The 19,255-nt window shown below is 52.2% G+C and overlaps 1 protein-coding gene across 3 annotated transcripts in view; it reads left to right on the plus strand.

Moving 5' to 3' along the window:
• Positions 1 to 19,255, plus strand: part of PLXNA4 (plexin A4) — a 561,131-nt gene that overhangs the window by 460,731 nt on the left and 81,145 nt on the right. For all 3 annotated transcript variants that reach the window (XM_045511048.2, XM_045511049.2, XM_010947522.3), the window contains 5 exons: positions 87 to 187; positions 11,077 to 11,200; positions 11,919 to 12,072; positions 13,312 to 13,411; positions 14,675 to 14,789. In XM_045511048.2, the coding sequence (XP_045367004.2) occupies positions 87 to 187; positions 11,077 to 11,200; positions 11,919 to 12,072; positions 13,312 to 13,411; positions 14,675 to 14,789 (594 nt within the window). The remainder of the gene's footprint in view (positions 1 to 86; positions 188 to 11,076; positions 11,201 to 11,918; positions 12,073 to 13,311; positions 13,412 to 14,674; positions 14,790 to 19,255) is intronic.

The raw sequence follows: 19,255 nt of genomic DNA on the forward strand, positions 1-19,255 counted from the left end.
CCGGGATGTGATAGCACTGCTTCCTGATCAACTACTGGGTGTTCTGTAAAATCTTAACCACTCTCTCTCTTGTGGTCCTGTCCTAGCTCACCAGAGTCCCTGTGGAGTCCTGTGGTCAGTATCGGAGCTGCAGCGAGTGCCTTGGCTCGGGCGACCCCCACTGTGGCTGGTGTGTGCTCCACAACACGTGAGTACCACTGGGCAACCTCCTCCTGCTTCCCACTTCCCCCTGTAATCCCCTTCCTGCTTGCCGTCTTCGCTGTCACCACTCTCCTACGCTTTGATCTCTCTCTTCTGTCCCTCTCTTTTCTTACTCTTCCTTCCTTGTATCCTTTGTAATCTTATCTCCCTTCTTTTGTTGTGACTTCAATTTATATTGCCAAATTCCTGTAAAAATATATGGCAATGTCAGCACGGGAATGATGGTGGGTCAGGATATGGAATCACAGACAGGAAGGCTGGAGGGAGATCTCTGGACATTTCTGGCTGTAATTTGACTATAGGCTGACATTTCAAGGCTGAACGGCAGGAAAAAGGCATTGGACTATTTTCTCCAGGCTCACATGGACCACTAAGTCACGTATGAGCTATCTCCACTGTTCACTTGCTGATTCAGCGGCCACTTAACAGACTCTTCAATGTCCCTGCCAGAATCTTCTGGTAGTTGAGGTGTAAGTTCAAGTTCATAGCACCCAAGAACCCTCCTCTGCTGTCCTGACACTCGTCTGGCTGTCAGAGCACTGGGGTCACTAGACCAATGGAGCCCTGTCCTGAGTGCTAGGCACTCCCCTCCATGTGCCTCTTCCTTGCTGGCTCCATTTTGTTCTCTAGAAGTGGGAAGAAGACAATGGTATACAGTGGAGATAAATGGTAACCTAATAAATGAGCTGAGGAATGGAATGTAGGGTACAGACAACCAGCCAGACACAGAGGGGGAGCTGAACGCCTTTTACTTAGGGGGTCCAAAGACCTTGGCATCACTGACTGGAGAAGCCAACAGTAGTTGGGCCTCACTCAGTGGAATTTGGTCCCAGTCAAGCTGTTGCTGCTGGAAGCCCAGGCTTCTACTCAGCACTTGAAACCCAACACGTTGTGAGCTGGACACGAGTGTTATAAATTAAAAAGGACTTAAGTTTTCCTACTAAGAGCCTAAACGGTGTGTGACCAATGAGATTTACCGGTCATTTTCTACTGTAAATTGGCGGGGACAGGATCTTGCCTCACCCCACTCCAGGAGTGCCTCTGAAAGTTAGAAAGGCCCCCCTTAGATTCTAACACATTCTCTCCAAGGGCTCTGGTTGGTACCCTCCCTTCTCTGGGTGACAGTCTCAGGCATAGTGAGTCCTTGAGTGACCTAAGTTAGAAGGTCTGAAGTCCCTTGTGGTGGGAAAAAATTGAGACCTACTGACCTACACTGAAAAACATGTTAAGTCAGAGATGACCGAAAACTGGGTACAGGAGTGTACCCCAAACTGTATATGATAACAGAGAGCAGTGGAGCCTAAGCCTGGCCGGCAGACAAGAGGATAATAGAGATTACATTCAGAATCCACATCAGCTCTAATGGACCCAGGAGAGTTGCCCAGATGATGCTCTGCAAGGCAGAGTGAAGCCGTTTTCTTTGTCTCACACAGTGAGGGTTCTCAGAGAGGGACCATGCTCCGGATCCATTGCTTCCTTGGGGGCTTTAGGCCAGCTGGCTTTCAGCTTGGCCAAGGATGGCTCCACTGCCCCTGCGTGAGGCTCTCACACCTGGCATCATTCAAGGGCCATCAGAAGAGCTGCCCCCACCCCCGACACTCTATGCCTGTGGGACCCAAAGGCAGGTCTCTGTGTCAGCTTTGATCTTGCCTGGTGATGCTGGCCTGTCCCATGTAGCACTGAGCCCTGTGAGATAGCAGCAGGGGGGCTGCGAGTACCCCACCTCCCAGCCCCAGAGCTGAGATCAACAGGAATGAGAAAAGGATTACCACAGACTAGTTCCTGCATGGCCTCGGCCTCCCCTCAGTAACCTCATACCTGCCTCCTGTCAAGCGACAGAAAACAGGGTGGACTGGGGCCAAGGTGAAGTCCGGACAGTTCATGAAGGAGGCCATGAGCCTGCACTGGGAAGCCAGCCGCTCTACTCTCAGCAGGGCCAGAAGAAAACAGCCATGGACGTGAACTTTGGGCATCAGCCATCAAGTCCAAAATGCACATCCCCCAGCTGTGCAGTGGCCTGGGGCAGCATCCCCGCTCCAGGGTGCTCTGCCGGCTCGAGCTGTGGTTCTCTGTAACCTCTCCTGCTTGTGTGAAGAGCCTGGTGCCGGGGGCTTTGCTGATGGATCAGGGAAGGGCCAACTGCCCCAGGGGGATTCAGCTCATGGGCACCCTAGGCCAGGGCTGCCTGCCCACCATGACACTCAGTAACTCCATCCTTCCTCTCTCCCCGCTAGAGTTAATGACCAGGAGAACCCCCTGGCTCACGTGGCCAGGTGAAGGATCTTCCAAGACATGTTTAATCAAGATATAATGTTTAATTAATATAGATAAGCAGAACCTAAGTATACAGTTTGAAAGTTTTGACAAATGTAAAACAGGGGTAATCCCCACCCTCATGGATTTATACAGTATTTCCTTCATCCAGAAAATTCTCTCATGCCCCTTCCTAGTTCTTCCCGGTGGGTCTTTCTTAAGCTCAGGTCAAAGCCAGGTATCGCTACTCTTAAATGTCTAGTTTGCACCCCTTTCATTTGAAATAGACGCCAACTGGGTGTTCATGACGGGGAGAGATGCATGAGGGCGAGGACCGAGCGGGAGGGAAGGGAGCAGGCTGGGGCAGGCAGAGGTGGTGCGGGAAGGACGAGGACAGCCAGAGAGCCTGCAGACGATCACCCCCCCTCCCCGGGCGCCTGGGTTTACTAGGAAGGGAGGGAGGTGAAAAGTGCAGGGGATTTCATCACTTTAGGGGAGCGCTGTACCCGCACACACAGACTTGTCCCTAGACCTTTCACAGGGGCCGTGCCCTCTCTTTGCCAGGCACTGTGCTAGGCTCGGGGCACACAGGAGGCCCGCATGAGACCATCAGCCCTGAAGCAAGCTCTTGGGAACCAGGTCTCCGGTCCAAGGATGGGGTGCGGGTTGCAGTCTGGACTAGCGCCAGCGCCTGTGTCAGGTCCGCATCCCGGGCGAGACCCCGTCCATGCTAAGTGCTGCAGGCCCAGTGAGCCCGACCCCGGGGAAACCCGAGCAAACGCGCGCTGGGAAGAGGGTTCCTTGTGGTGTCGAAGTACATCCACCTTCTCTGTCGCTTTGCCACTTTTCCCAGGGTTGTAAGGAGTGAGAGGGTGGGGAACTTTGTGGGTTGTGAGAGCCTGCGTGCAGTTCAAGGCGGCCCCGCCAACAGGTGGCTCAGGTGGCTGAAAGGGCCGTTTGTACCAGCAAGGGCACAGGTGGGTCGCACAGTGAACAGGCTTAAGAAATGTTCATGTAATTGAAACCCTCCCCGCTGTTACTCACCCTCAATTGTCCTGAAGCACAGGCCTGCCAACCCAGTAGCACGGGAGGGACACCCCATCGCCCTTCCTGGCAGCCCCAGGCCCCAGCCCACAGGCTGCCGGTTTCTAATGGCAACAATAGCTTCTATAAACTGGGTATCTGTTCGTCCATGACCTTGAGACTTTGTTTGCAGAGCCTCCACCTTGGGCCTGAGCCTACCTGTTTTGACTCGGGTGAAGGAAAGGAAAGCTTACAGCCCAGCCTGGCTTCACCTGTCCTGGGCCTGGAATGATCCTTCCAACCACCAGGTCCCCAGCCCCCTCTCCGTCTTCCCCTCCCACACTCAGGCCAAGAAGCCTATTCGTCTCGGCAGGTAACGGGATCCCCCACAGGCCCAGCCCCATCGATTGGCCCAGACGTTACCTTTCTTCAGAAGGGTCATCGGCTTCACTCCTGGGAGGCTCGAGTAACCCAGGACATTGACAGGGAAAGATAAGATCAGCTTTTATAAAGCCTTTCCCTTCCCCGCTGGGGACCTCTCCTCTTTGCAGAGTTCTTCTCTTGGAAGAATGCCCTCCCTGGGCTGGGTTGGCATAGGTCACTGTTCAGGATTCACTTCATATAGCTTCTGCCAAGATGGAAGGAAGGAAAGGAGAGGGGAAAAGAGCAAAGGAGAGGAGAGGAAAGGAAAGGAGAGGGAAAGAAAGGAAAAATGCTGCCACCTGGAGCAGAAGGGATGGGTTAAAACTAAGAACCCATCTGTGGATAGATCCAGTCTGGGTTCAGTTTCCTCAGCTATGAAATCACAATGAAAAGAGCCATCTACAGCCACGCTGTGAAAATTAAGAGAAATGATGTGCATGCAGCCCCTTGAGGGGCCTGGAGGTAGCCCCGACTTCAATGGCTGTGTAAGCAGAGGCCTTGGGTCGGACCCAGGGTCTTCTCCGTGGTCCCTCTCCCCTTCCTGTCCTCCCCAGGACTGGAGGGCTGTGGCTGGGTGGCTGGGACAGACCCACCACTGGAAAGTCTTCCTGCCTCAGGCAGCTCCAACCAGCCCTGCTCAGTCTTCAGCAGCCACATGTGCCTGGGAAAGGGCGGAGAGAGCAGTTTGTCCCATAGCCATGCTAAATGTCCCCTTAGTCACTTACAGACTCATTCTAAAATGCAAGTCTTTTGGTGCTTCTTCTTAGCATCTCCTATAGCCTGGTTTTCTGTTTATCTTTTTAACCTGTATCCAAGGGCTACTGAATACTAACCTGCTAAGTGGATGATGGCTCCTCTCTCGGGCTGTTTGCAGGATTTCCACACAAGCAGGCGGAATTGTTAGGATCCCCTTCTGCCCAGCAAACTCTTTGCAGTCTCTGCTGTGGTCTTCCCTCTTTGCCAAAAATGTATCAGCCTCTGGCCCAGAGGAGAGAGTCCCAGACGAGATACCAGTGTATGTGAATTTTTCTCTCCACGACTCAACAGATCTAGTTGTCCCTTGGTATCCACAAGGGATTGGTTCCAGGACCCACAGCAGATACCAAAATCCATGAATGTCAGATCCCACAGTCGGCTCTCTGTATCTGTGGTCCCACATCTGCAGATGCAACCAATCACGGATCACACAGTACTGTAATATTTATTGGAAGAAAAAAACACATATAAGTGGGCAGCAGCAGTTCAAACCCATGCTGTCTAAGGGTCAGCTGAATTAAGGAAACTTGCTTTTTTTTGTCTTAACCACCGCCTTCTCCCTGCCCTCTCCACATACAGTATGTATAACACATGCTTTCATGACCAAAGCATGGTAAATCAACAGTGCCGTCTTCTCGTGTGAACTAGAACAAGCCTGCAGTCTGTGCGAGCTCAGAATGTCCCTCCCAGTCCCAGGACTTGGCTCCCTGGGGCAAGCCTGAGGAGCTGGGCTACCTCTGAGGCTCAGAGTCCAGACATGCACACCCATAGACCAGCGTTCACATGCTCTGCCCAGTCATGCCACCAGGGGTGTGCAGTGGCCCAGCTGACCACAGAGCTGATGGCTTCCCGGCACCAAGCCTGCTGACCTGGTGACATTAATAGGCACAAAAGCTCCAGACTATTGGATGGAGTGTAGTGTGAAGGCTGATAAGGAACAGAGTAATTGTTGAATGTGTCTCGAGCCTCCCCTTGTAACTGACTTGATTGTGCAGAGAACGATTAGCCTGCAATGGTGCACGTTTGCTTTCTCCTCTTCCTCCTCTTTCTCCTTCTCTTGTCCTCTCTCCCTCTGTCTCTCCACTCCTGCTCTCTTCTGTACCTTTTCCTTGCTAACCTTGCCTCAACCTTATAGGAACAAATAGTTCCAAACAGTGCCCCCTACTGACAAAAAGAAGGCAAGACAGCCCCCCTTCACCATCTCTTTTGGCAACTGCTAAATGTAACCTCTCTTCTGTGAAAGCAGGAACTAGCACCTGAGGTTGGTGTTCAATGGATCACTCATTTTGGGAGGGGCCAAAAGAAAGCCAAGGCAAGACTCCAACCTGGGACCTGGGCAGAGCATGGCTTCTCTGCATAGACAGCAGGCCCAGTATCTGAGCCAGTCGTGGTGGGACAGGACCACTTGGTTGCTACAAGAGCCCAGAAAGGTTCTTAGGCCTCCACTGCACTCGTGCACCTGCTGGTTCCTGTTAAGTCCTGTGCTCTCCTCCTGCCTCGTGATCTCACCCCCTGAGACCTGGGAGGCATGGTGAATCCAGCATCCACTGCCCAGGTTGGCTTTGGATCTTTAGAGATGATAAAGGGGTGCTGGATTCAGTTGCCAGCAGCTGGTGGCAGACGGAAAATTATAGTACAATTGTGATCTTCCTGTTTTGGAGTTTAACCAAGAACCACCTGAATGCTTAGACTTTCCTGAGACCAGGGTTAGTCGCTGGATCCTAGAATCACGGACCTGAAAGGACTCATCTGGTCCATGCCCTTCATATAAGAAGCCCCTTACACACCCATCTGCCTAGGAAGGTTCCCTTTACTATCTAGTCCACTTTCCTCCAAGCTGCACACGCACTGGCCCATGTCAGTGGGCATTCCTAAAGAGGGCAGGGGGAGTGAGGTTAGGGAACCCAGTCTCTTCCCTCGTCAGCGTTCCCAGATGTGGAGCCCCAACAATGCTCGAAGAGCCCCCCTGGTCTCCAACTTGAATCAGGTTTCTCTTAACTTTCCAATAAAGCTCATTTGGGAAGCCCCACCTCATTTTTTCCCAACCTCCTCGTGTTCTAAACACAGGTTCCCCAAATTCTGCACTTTAAGCACAGGTCATGACCAACATGAAATGTTACAGATTGGGGATCACCCGTGGAGAGAAGCAGGGAGCCAGTTCTGATATCCAAGGCTGGCAAACCCATGCTGGAGGGCCTGGGGAGATGGGCCAGCAACGACTCCCCCCGACTCCGGCCTGGAGGCTCACCCAGGCTGGACTCACAGAGAGCCCCACTTCCGAATTGAAATTTGCTTCCCCAGCCAGCAGCACTGGGAGTTAATATTTCTAGCACTGTATTTAGGAATTAATTTCTAGAGAACTTAATCACCACCTCTTTCTCTCTCCCTCACCCCCTTCTTTTCTCCATTCCTCTCCCTTCTAATTTTCCACTTGGCTGGGAATTCTCCAGCAGTGAAAGTTCAGGCTTAGGGGAGGCGGTAGTAGCTGCTTCATTAGAGAGGATAATCTCATTGGAACCACTGACTTGAATAATAACCCCTCCAGGGGCCAGGGCCTTTGTCCCCAAGGGCTTTTAGCACCTCTGAACTGGGGCTGGAGGACCAACCACAGAGAAAGTGGAGTGGGGTGGGGAGGGGAGCTTAGGAGTGCCAGACTCCAATTCCGGAGCGGGGATGTCTTCCTCTGCTGTTTCCTGCTGGCCACCTGCAGGTCTGTGTTTGGTGGAGGTGGCAGTGGTGGTGGCAGGAATGAATGTCTGGGAACTCAGAGTCATATGTGTGCGCTTTTTGAGTCCTGCCTGGAAAATGGGTGAAGTAGGGTCTTCCTCCATGTCCAAAGAGCTCTCACAGCAGAATCAAGTAAATGCTTTGGGAAGTACCTGGAGCCCCTTTGAAGGGAACATCTAAGCCAGCCCCCTACTCCTCCCACCCCCAGGAGTCATGAATCAACCCTTTGCACATCTCCTAGCTCTTGCCTGGACTAATGGGAAACCCACAGTCCCGGAAGAGCAGGAAGCTATTACCCTGACAGACCCCGTAAGAACTCAAGAGGAATCTATTCTTCCTTCTCCATTTTCCAATCACTTCTAAGGTCAATTGTCTGTGCTTCTGGACATTTGCAGCTTCTGCTCTCATGGGCCCTGAGAGATGGTAGAAATGTCAAAACATCCCTGACAGTGACCTTAAACTTGACTTTCTACGAACAGAGCTGAGTTCTCAATACCCTTTGACAGCTAGGAAGAAAGCAGAGCTACAACCCAGACCATTCTTACCCTCTCTGCTCTCTCCTGGCCTCTGGGGCTCCCCCTCCCTCATTAAGAGGAAAAGTGGAAGGGGGAGGGTACAGCTCAGTGGTAGAGCATGTGCTTAGCATGCACGAGGTCCTGGGTTCAGTCCCCAGTACCTCCATTAAAAATAAATGAATAAACCTAATTACCTCCCCGTCCCCCCTAAAAAAGAGGAGAAGTTGGGCAGCCATCCCTGTCTTTTTGTTTTTGATTTGCCCCATGGGCCAGTCTGGGAGGAGATCTGTGCTTCCCCGTTAGCTGCAGTTAGGAAGGGCTGGATGAGGAAGGCAGAGAAAGGATGGGATAATAATACTAGCTTTTACTGAGGGCTTACTATGTCTGAGCTATGCTCTGTTCTAAGTGCTCTCCTTGCATAATCTTTTAACCCTTATAATAACCGTATTAGGTAGATAGTATTTTGTCCTGATTTTATAGATGAGAATACTGAGGCAGGAAGAGGTAAGTAATTTACACAATTACACAGTTAGATGGGATGTTTAAAACTGTGAGCTAGAGGTGGCTGCCCTGGTAAGACCTGTATCTGGGAGGAGACGATAAATGGCTAGTTGGGGGCTCTCAGGAGCGAAGACAGGATGCAGTCTCATGAGCACTGGGAGCAGCAAGCCATGCAGATAGAACTTGTCTTGAGATTCCTCCATGCAAGTTCCTTTATACCCCCTGGAAGAGAGAGGGAGTCACCTCTTTTCTCTCTGGACTCTTATTTAGTAACTCTGGGTGATGTTTGGGCTGCAAGAAGCTTCATTTTTCCTCTCTTCATAATTTAATCAAAGACATTTTTCAGATCTACTGATTGCTTTTGGAAATAGGAACTTCAAAGTTGGGGAGTCAGTGAATAATTGAAGCCCGTACCAGCTCTCTGGGTCTGCTGTTAATGGGAGTAATAACACTATTAATAGCGATGTCAGTGCAGACACCCTGGAAAAGTCCATAACATTAGCTTAATGGCTGGAGGTAATGAAGTCCTCAAAGAGGAGCTAGCCTGGTAAATTAACTTCCTAGACTTTTAGGCAGATGCGCTTGTTGCCATGGGTCTGCTAGAACAGCCCGGCAGTGCCTTGGAGAGGACCACACTCAAGTCTGACCTTCCACCCTTGGGATGAGATTCCTAGAAGGGTCCTGGAGAATTCAAAAGTCTCAGTAATATTCAAAGTGCTTCCAGTGGCAGGCAGAAACAGCGATTAGCCTAGACAAGAAGATTGAGGGGACATTTTAAAATTGGCCTAAGCATATAAGGGACATCAGGATGGCAAGGAAAATGGGCTTCATCTAGAAGCTTCAGGGAGGTAGAGCACAGTGGATAAGAATGGAGGCTCCAGAGTTCATCTGTGATCAAATACAGGCTCCCTCTGATTAGCTGGTGACCTTGAGCAAGTGCCTAACCACCTCTGCAGTTTCCTGATCTGTAAGGTGGGGTTTAAAATGGTACCAGCCTCCCAGCATCGTTGGGAGATTCAGTGACATAAACTGTAAGCCCCTTATCACCGTGTCTAATGAGAGCTCATCGGCTAGGAGCCATGATGAGTTTATTCAGAGTTGTTTTTCACTTTTGCATTACACATCCAATTTACTCCAAGGTCATCCTTTTTGTCCGTATCGCCCCTTTCTTCCTCTAGCCCATACCTCCAGTGATTTCTCAGTGAAATTCTCCACTGTTAGGCTGTCTTTCCCACCAAGGCCAAGGTGCCTTCCTCCCCCGTGGCTGGAGGAGAGGCCTCCACAGCTGTCCTCTGTGCCTGAGAGTCACCCCAAGAGCATCTCCAGGTATCCAGACGCCTCTCTGCCTCCATTTTTTATCCCACCCCCAACACTCTTCTGCTTCTTGAGGCAGATGTCCTCTGCCAAGAGCTTCCTCCACAGATAGGTTCCGCATGCCTGGCTGTTTCATTCCCTACTCGACTCTTCACCCGGTGCTCCCTCCTGTCCTGCAACAGCCCCTGACATCCCCCTTCCTCTGCAGTCTACTCTCTTTAACCAAAAGAGATCAGTGATCAGGAGTGATTTCCCTGAAGTCCCATCCTATCGCAACTTGTCCCTCTGAGGACCCTGCTTTCCCTCACCCCACAGCAGAATCAGTAGCCCAGAGGTTCCAAATCATGGCCACTCAGCGAAACCCCGTGTTCACAAGGTTTGTCTGGCTTGGTTTGCATACTGTTCCCTGAAAGTCAGTTTACTCCCAGCAGTAAACTCCTACTGTAGGGCAGGGCTAGCCCCAGGGCTGTAAGATCTCAGGTCACCTGGATGTGATCCACCTGTGGCATGGCACACTTTGAACAACACAGGACACTAAACAATAATAGTAAACTTCCTATGGCAGTTACCCTATGCTGTGGAACTGGGGTTCAGATCCAGCCCCGACTGGCTTCAGAGCAAGCCGTGAACTACCACACTCTGCAGCTTCCATCCTCCCTCCCCTCCCTCCACCTACCAGTGTTTCCCTTCTGTCTGCTGGGCAGGAGGCAGGCAGGGGGGTTCCAAATAGGTCAGGCACAGTTTCTCCTTTTGAGAAGTTCACTCTTGGTGGGAGAGGGCACCACTTAGCCTAAGAACTGTTATATAAGCCGAGAAGTTCTAACTCAGTGCTCTCCACTTTGCCTGGCGTGGGAGTGGGTTGGTGGGGAGAGGGGAGCACTTGTAGGTGCATAATAGTTGAAGCATGTCTGAAAGGACAGGTAGAAGCTGGACAAGGGAAATGTGGGCAAGTGGGCAGTTCAGATAGAAGAACTGGCAAGCCCAAAACAAGGAGATCTGCAAGAGGAGATACGTGGAAAGAAGAGTCTTGGTTGGCTAAGCAGGGGCTGAGGCTGAGTCGGGAGGGACAACAGGCAGGACTTCCAGCTCTTTCTGTGAATGAGGAGGACCCGCGGGCACTTTAGGATGACTCCTGAGGTTTTGCGTTCTGAAATCAGCCAATGGTTGGAATTATTATCTGCTTCCAATTCAGGCATGATGGGGGAGGACCAGGCTGGAGGGAGGAAACCGAAAGGTTAGTCCTGGGCACGCTGAGTTTGGACACATCTTAGGAGCTGCTGGCGGTGCCTGACCTCCACGCCGGCCCCTCGCTGAACCTGAGGCCCTCCCCTGAGTCCCTCGTCGGTTGGACTGTCCTTCCCAGGTGCACCCGGAAAGAGCGCTGTGAGCGGTCCAGAGAGCCCCGCAGGTTTGCCTCCGAGATGAAGCAGTGCGTCCGGCTGACCGTCCATCCCAGCAACATCTCCGTGTCTCAGTACAACGTCCTGGTAAGGCCGTGGGACTGGGGTCCAGGATGTGGGAAGAGCCCTCTCCCCACCAAAAAGGGCCACAGGTCTACACCCCTCCAGAAGGCCGGGCCATGCCTGGCCAGCAAAGCTGCTCCAGAGCAGGGCAGAGATGCCAAAGAATGTGTCCCTGGGGATGGAAGAGGGGGACGTGCACAGAACTATTGGGGAAGAGGCTCTGTGCGTGATGGCAGAAAGACAGGGAAAACTGTGACACCAAAGGTGACTGAGAGAGTGACCAAGAAAGCGAGAGTGCTGGGAACACCACCCTTGTCTATAACGTGGGAAAGAGGTGCAAGCAGGGGAGAGAAGGGGAGATGGCGCCCACGTTCCTGTTGGGCACCTGATGGTTGGCGTTGCCGTTTTCTAAAACTGGGGGTAATGGGGAGGAGCTTGATCAGCAGCGCCTCAGTCCTGCCCCTCTTTCTACCTACACATCCCCGAAACGATCCATTTCCTGGGGCCAAATCCATCCAGACTCTAATTTCTTTTGTCTCAGTCTCCTAACATCCCACCACCTTCTCTATATGCTCCTGTAATAAATAGGATCTCTTCCTCTCCATGTCAATATTGCCTCATGCGTTTCTCTTTTTTTATTCTCTCTGATCTCTCTTGCTCTCCCTCCTTCTTCCTTTATTCTATACCTTCTTTCTCCCATTTCTCTCTCCTCCTCTCTCTCCCCATGCTGGGCTGTTCACAGCTGGTCCTGGAGACATACAATGTCCCCGAGCTGTCAGCTGGCGTCAACTGCACCTTTGAGGACCTGTCAGAGATGGATGGGCTGGTGGTAGGCAATCAGATCCAGTGCTACTCCCCGGCAGCCAAGGAGGTGCCCCGGATCATCACGGAGAACGGTGAGCAGTCCCCAGAGGCAAAGCTTCTCGGCGAGTCCTTCTTCTGCCTGGATGATGAGAACTCAAGACCGACATGGGGGACTGAGGGAGCGCACAGGAGGGGAGGGTCAGAGGAAGGGGTGTGCGTTGGTGGGTATGTTACAGGAAGAGGGGCATGAAGTGTTCCTCCAACCCTGCTGCCTTTGGAATTGAAACCAGGTGAGCAACTGTGGGCCAACATCACCCTAGGTGAGGAGCAGCTGCAGAGAAAGCAGGAGAGGGAAGGGCCAGCACAGCATCAGAGCATACTGGTCAAGTTCACAGATCGTGCTAGAGCATGACAGGGCTGGCCTGGAGGGGCACAGGAGGAGGGGAAGCCGGTCTGGAGCAGGGATGGAATGTGGGGGGCATCTGGCTCCTTACCCACTGCCTGCACTGCTGGGTCTCGCACCCTGGACCGCTGCCCCACTTTGCCCTGCCTCCCCAGAGCTGCGTGTTCATGGCCAGCTGCTCTGGAAAGGATGGTGTGGACAGAGGCCCAGCGCTGGCAAGTTACAGGCCGGCCTAGGCAGCCTGATTCCATGCTGGCCCTCCCATTTGGGCTTGTCACATTTGTTCCAAGCTGATTGATTAATGAGGCTCTCGGGGAAGGCACAGAACAAGGGGCCTGGGGTCAGGGCTGTGAATTAAACATGGGCCCCAGCTCCTCCCTGGCGCCAGCTGAGGATTCCAGGGACGCCTGCCCGAATGGAGCCCTGAGCCCATCAGAGGAGGGGGCGTCAGCACAGGGGCTGTCTTGGTAGAGACAGGGAATGAGCTCGCATGCGCACACACAGACATGCAAACCCTCTTGTGTAGTTTGTGGCAGCATTGCAGAATCTACATGTTTCTCCTAGTAGCTAATCAACGTGTGCATTTGTAATTCTGTGAGTCCGGCAGGCACATCATGCATGTGAGTGCACACTTGAATACCTGTCACGGTGTGTGTGTGTGTGTGTGTGTGTGAGAGAAAGGACCTGGTGAGCAAATGAGAGGTGAGTGCCAGGAAGACAATGCAAAAGGAGGAATAGACCAGAACTGCCCTCTGTAGCTGTTCTTAGGGTAGTCCTGGGGACAGGGCCCAGCTGAATCCGAGTCCTGTTAGAGCTGAGAGCACCCCTGGGGAGCGGGCTCCCCTCTCCCACAGTGCCTTACTCTTGGTGGGACCCTGACCCGGGGCCATGGCCTTACCCCTGACCTCATGACTGGCTCCGCCCACAGGGGACCATCATGTCGTCCAGCTGCATCTCAAGTCGAAGGAGACGGGCATGACCTTTGCCAGCACCAGCTTTGTCTTCTACAACTGCAGCGTCCACAATTCGTAAGTGCTCCCCTCCCCCACCTCACTCAGCTCCATTTCTGGGGTCAGGGTTCATCCAAAGAGAGAAGACTTCACCCCCAGAAAGAGACAACTTCCTCTTCTGGCACCCACAGGGTTAATGGAAAGAGGCTAGAATGAGCTTGGCTCTCTGGGGTCCCCAGTAAGAGGCAGCCCGTCCCCCCTGCTAGATTGCTTCAACACTGGAATTCTCTTCCTGCTTCTTCCCACAGAGCTTGCCATGGCTTTACCACTTGGTGATCTAGGAAAGTCGAGTAGATAGATGAAATCATGTTCGAAGTTCCCATCAGTCCGTAAAATGATTTTAAGCATCTACCATGTGCAGGACAATGTGTTACTCATTGGACAGGGAGGATCAAAAATTAATAAGATGCAAAGACTCATCCCATCCATTCAGCCTAGTGGATGAACAGGACGTGAATAAGTAAAATATAATAGAGCAAGACCAGCACTGTCCCAGAGACATACACAAAGGGACTAAGGGGATAAAGGCCCAGGGAGACCAAGTCTCTATTGGTCAAAGAAAGAGGACGAGATGGTGAGGCAGAGGAAATGGTACTCCAGGCAGAAGGACAGCATGGGGAGAGCATGGCCTGTTCTTGGCTGAAGCACCAGACACACGTGGGGACAGTGGACCTGGACACCATGAATGGCTTAGCCTCCATGACATGACCCTTTGGAAGAAGGGAACCATGTTGGATTCTAAGCAAGGAGGAGCTTTTATAAGGTTGCCTGTGTTTCCTGGGAATAATGCGTAGAGGCAGGGTGACCAGCTCTGCCGGAGCCCTCGCACTGAGGGAGCTGCTACAGGACCTTCCCCTGCCAGGCTGGCTGCATGTGGGTCCCTGTCAGCCAAGAGCTTGGAGTCAGTTTGAATTAAAAGTCAATTTCACTGCTTGCCCTAACTCTTAAGCCCCCTCTGGGTGAGCCCCACTACTCCAGACCTCACTGTTCCCCAATTCAGCAAAGACAGCCTCATCCTTTAAAAATGGAGGGTGGTTAGTGAGGCTCTGGGGGACCAGGGTGTCAACCACCTGAGTGAGGGGGAGGAGGCCAGGGGCTCCTGGCTTCCTGAGGACTGGGAGAGAAAAGGGATGGGTTTTTGTAAGATCTGCTCTTCCTGAGTGTTTGAAGGTGGTTCCTCCCGCTATTAAAACATTTTTTGCTGGGCTCTAGAGTCGTAGGCTTTCTGCTTTGGGTTCATGCAGGTGCTGTGACCTGTGCCTCTTCCCCCTCTGTGCGCAGGTGCCTATCTTGCGTGGAGAGCCCGTACCGCTGCCACTGGTGTAAATACCGGCACGTCTGCACCCATGACCCCAAGACTTGCTCCTTCCAGGAAGGCCGGGTGAAGCTGCCTGAGGTAGGTCCCACAGCCAGAGCACTGAGTGCCACTTGCTGTGAGCATGGGACACACAGGTAGGCCTTCCCTTAAGAGAAAACAGAGGGAAATACTGCAGAACCCCCGTCTTCCTCCCCAACCCTGACTCTTAAGGGTCCACGTCTCAAAATCAGTAAACAAGCAAAGCTCTGCGCTCTGGGTCAGTCCTGGGGGTTCAGTTACAGACAGAAGTGCATTCCAGGTCACTGTAGCCAGGGGAGTCCCGGACCATTTCAGAGAGCTGTGTGTGTGTGTGTGTGTGTGTGTGTGTGTGTGTGTCCTAAAAATAATCTTTAAGTACACGGCAGGACTGTGTACAGACTCCTCAGCTGTCCCTCGGAGCACTGTCTGCATGAGATCAAAGAAGTCAAGCTGAGTGAAAGGGAGAGAAGAACAAGAATGAAAGGATGGTCACTCACCCACCAGAGAGGTGGTCCTCAAGCTGTGGTCCCCAGTCCAGCAGCATCAGCTTCACCAGGAACTTGTTAGGAACACAGAGCCTCCCACTCCACCCAGGCCGGCAGGGTGAGAGCCTGGGGTGGGGTCGGCTCTGTGTGCGATTCTGCTGCACCGTCTAGTCTGGGAACCACTGAGACAGCATTGGGCTCCGTGGCTAAGATGCTCCTTCTGTTCCTGCCTCGTCTTTAGTCTTATCCTTGAAAACTATTCATCACCGTAATAGAAATACTCTACGCCTATGTAGTTTCCTCTCTTAGAATGTCAGTGTGTGGGCAAAGACCTCAAAGATAATGGGTGTAAAAACACTTTGGAAAAGTCTGGTGTTGTTCAAACATAGTGCTTGTGTGACTCCAGCCATTGGGCGAGTGGTTCTGAGCAGAGTGGCAGCTTTAGAATACTGTTATTTAGAATAGAAGGATAGAAAGATTGTATTTCTATATCTGTATCATGTTGGTTAGATGCCACTGGGTGCAGGGACAGAGCACTCTCTCAGCCAACACTGGACTCAGACAGGCTCCAACACCCCCCAACCCTGTGTCTTGGGTGTGCCTTCCAGCCCCGTTTACACACCCACACGGGTGCCGTGACCATGCGGCAAACCCCATGGCTATGAGGGCAGGGAACTGTCCGGGCATAGGAAGCACAAGGGCCGTTTGGGGGACAGGAGGGCCCTGATGAGGACAGAGGGGCCTGCCACGGTGCCCTCATCCCCTCCCCCTGACTTCCACACCACTAACTTGGACCCAAGCCTTAATGGCGGTAGGGAAGCTGCGTTGTCTATGAGGCCGAAAGGGAAGCAAGATGGACACGCCACCCCCGGCACCTGCTGCGCTGGGCTCGCCTCACCCAGAAAAAATGCACCTGATGATGAGAAACTCCGAGCCCCAGATCCCATTTCCCAGGCTCTGAGGGCTGAGCAGGAGTGATTCCGGTGGAGAAGGGCCAACCCACCACTGTGGCCCTCCAACTCTCCAATTTATGTGAGCCATTTTATGGTGAGCCTGGCAAGGCATCGCTGTGACACGCTCCCAGGTAGCTTGGAATCACCGTGCCTCCTGTATCACATCACTGCACGGAATTAACTATGGCTTCTCTTTTTCTTGGATGCTTATTCATTCTAAGAGAAGGAAGTTTTACAGCCGTACTTCTGGAGCGAGCTTGGAGGTTGCATTCTACCCGGCTCAATAATGGGCCGTTTTGAATATGTCACAGAGGAGAGGCCAGAGTTGACCACCTCATGATGGTCATTGTAACAGTGATTTCCTAGAGACTGTACCAAGGGGAAAAGAAGTAAATGAATATTTGTGGACTTTTGGCCGATTCCAGACATTTTAGGACAGCAGAAGGAGGTAGGTCATTGCCCTCAGAGCTTAGACGAAAGCCCCTGACTGCTAACAGAAATAAGATGATTTTTTTTTAATGTCATTGTTTTGTTTTCTATATTTTTGTTTCTGGAAAGGGCTAGTAGCAGGGATGAGGGATAAAAAAGAAAACTGCACACTTGAAAGGCGATTTTGTGGAAGCCCCCAGACACGAGCGTCCTCCCTCCACGCCAGGGGAAGGGCTTATCCATAGCATACTTGGAAGCGTTGCTATGTGTCACCGGTCATCCTACGTCACCCAGTTCCTGAGCATTTCCCATATTTGAGGCATTGTGGGAGGTTTAAAGGTGTGTAAGAGATCTCTAGATCTGTATTTAGACATGTGTAAAATGGGACCATTGGTCCACACGATCTCTCAAGTTCTGTAGTTGTCAGCGGAAATAATCTGGAGAGCACCGCAGAGAAATCCACACCCAGAGCGTGGGTCTTACCAGGTGAGTGTCCAAGTGCAGCCTGGGTCTCCCAGCTCTGCCCAACAGGGGGCTCACACGCAGCCTCAGGCCTGCAGCTCCTCTGGGTTTCCAGGCCCAGACCCATGCCAGGAATGAAGGGGAGACCCAGGCCCCGTGATTCTTCTGGAAGTCCCCGGGTCTTCCTTTGCTTTCAGCCTTTGAGTGTGGGGATGCAGACGGGGGCCTTTTGCTGGCCAAGAGGGAGGCCACCAGGTGGGCTCCACCTCCCCGGCAGCATCCTGTATCCCCAGGAAGGCCTTCATCCCGGCGTCTTCCAGTTCCAACACTGGCTTTGTTGACTATCACCAGGCATGTTGAATTACCTCTTTATTTTCCCCCTGCACAAAGCCTGCATTCAGGTGAAGTTATTGGTCTGGAACAGAGAACTGGTTGATCATTGTTGTTAGTATATTAATGGCAAGTATTCCTGCATAATTACAATTATTAGAAATAGAGTGCCCAATAATATATGTCGTTTATAGTAACTATATTCCAGTTACAAGGACTGATTTTGTTTCAACTAATGATGGCATTGTGATAACAACCCTCGGTCTTTAGATCAGCTGCCAGACCCTGGGTACCAAAAAGAAGAGGGAGAGAAAGGTAAGGGGAAGTGGGACCACAGAGCCTCCCTGCTCTCAGTCCTGTTTTGCCGGTATCAGCTGAGACTCCTTGCTTCCCACTGAAACGGCCTTTCACCGGGGCAGCCACGGACAGGGCCATGCTCTCACCTCCACCAAGCAGGGGGGCCACTGGTCTCCAAGTGGCTTTGGAATCCGCAGGCTCCTCTGATGGGGGACCTGAACCCCCATCAGGCCTACACACTTAATAACAGCAATCCCTTAGGGAATAAAGGTGAAGTTCCATGGAAAAACAAATCTATTGACAAACATTTTTCCATGATGGACTATTTTGCTGTTATTTCTCATCCAAACTGAAAAGCAAAGTGAGCTGAAGGCAAGGTACATCTGGCCTACTGTGTACAGGCTCCGAGAGGAGGTTCCCGCAGCCCCTCTCTTCTTGAAGTTCAACCAGAGTGTTTACTCCAGAGAACAGCTGTAAGATCAGAAGAGGCAAAATGAATTCTATTTGATTTCCAAAGCTGTGCTTGAAAGTTCCTCCCCAAATTCCCTCCCACCCCGATACCCCTGAGATGAATGTGTAGCCAGGACAGGTATCAGGAAACCTGCCAATCCCAAGGTCAGTCCTCCTCGGGAAGGCTGGTAAGGCAGGGAAGGTCCGGCCCCAGATGGCTGCTTGCCCCTGGTGCTGAAATATCCCCATGCCCAGGGACGGGGCGGGCCAAGGGCATTTACCCCCGACCAGACGTGAAGGAGATCAGGCCAGCTGGCCTTGGCAGTGACTCCGCTCCCCCTCGTGCAGAGGAGCCATTCCTGGGACCCAACCCGAGGACACAAAACCACCCTTGCCGTGCCTTTCACCCTCCTTTGAGAAAGCAAAGCCAAGCCCAGCTAAAGAAGCTGCTTCCACCATGCGCCACCCCCGCTGCAGCTTCCATTACTGGGCTGCCATTTCTCCACTCAGTTGCACTTTCCATCCATCTCATCTGCCCCTCCCCAGCTTAAGGTTATGGGTATTTCCTTTCTGTATTATTACTTTGCTCTCTCCATAAACCAGCGCGTCATAGATCACGCTGATGGCATTATGAACTTGGGGAACAGCAAGAAAATATATGGCACATTGCCTTTTTGCCTTGGGCACCACGGGTCTGAGAAGGGGAGGGTAAATTTGGGGGGTTGGTTGGGGCTGGTGCTGCCTTGTCTTTGGAATTGATGCGGGCTGTGGTGACATGGCGGGGAAGGGTAACTTGCAAATCACTTATTCCTTAGCTGCCCCTCAGTGCTGCCCCCGCCCTGTGCCCTGTCCCCAGAGCTTCACATCCCCCCAGTCTTGCTGTAACAACTGGGAGAATTAGAGCCCTCATCTTGTAAACACACTAAGGGCTGTAAATCCACAGCCTACCTACCACCCCCTCCCCAGGCAGCACCAGCCCTGAAGGCAGCCTTTCCTCTCCCAGCTGGGCAGCATTCTTTATGTTCCTGCTCAATTATTTAAATATGCAATGAAATCTCTGTATAAAGCAGCCACTGACATGGGACATGGTAGACGGAAGGGCATCTTTTTTGCTCTCATG

Source organism: Camelus bactrianus, chromosome 7 (genome assembly GCF_048773025.1).
Source record: "Camelus bactrianus isolate YW-2024 breed Bactrian camel chromosome 7, ASM4877302v1, whole genome shotgun sequence".
In the NCBI taxonomy this organism is placed as follows: domain Eukaryota; kingdom Metazoa; phylum Chordata; class Mammalia; order Artiodactyla; family Camelidae; genus Camelus; species Camelus bactrianus.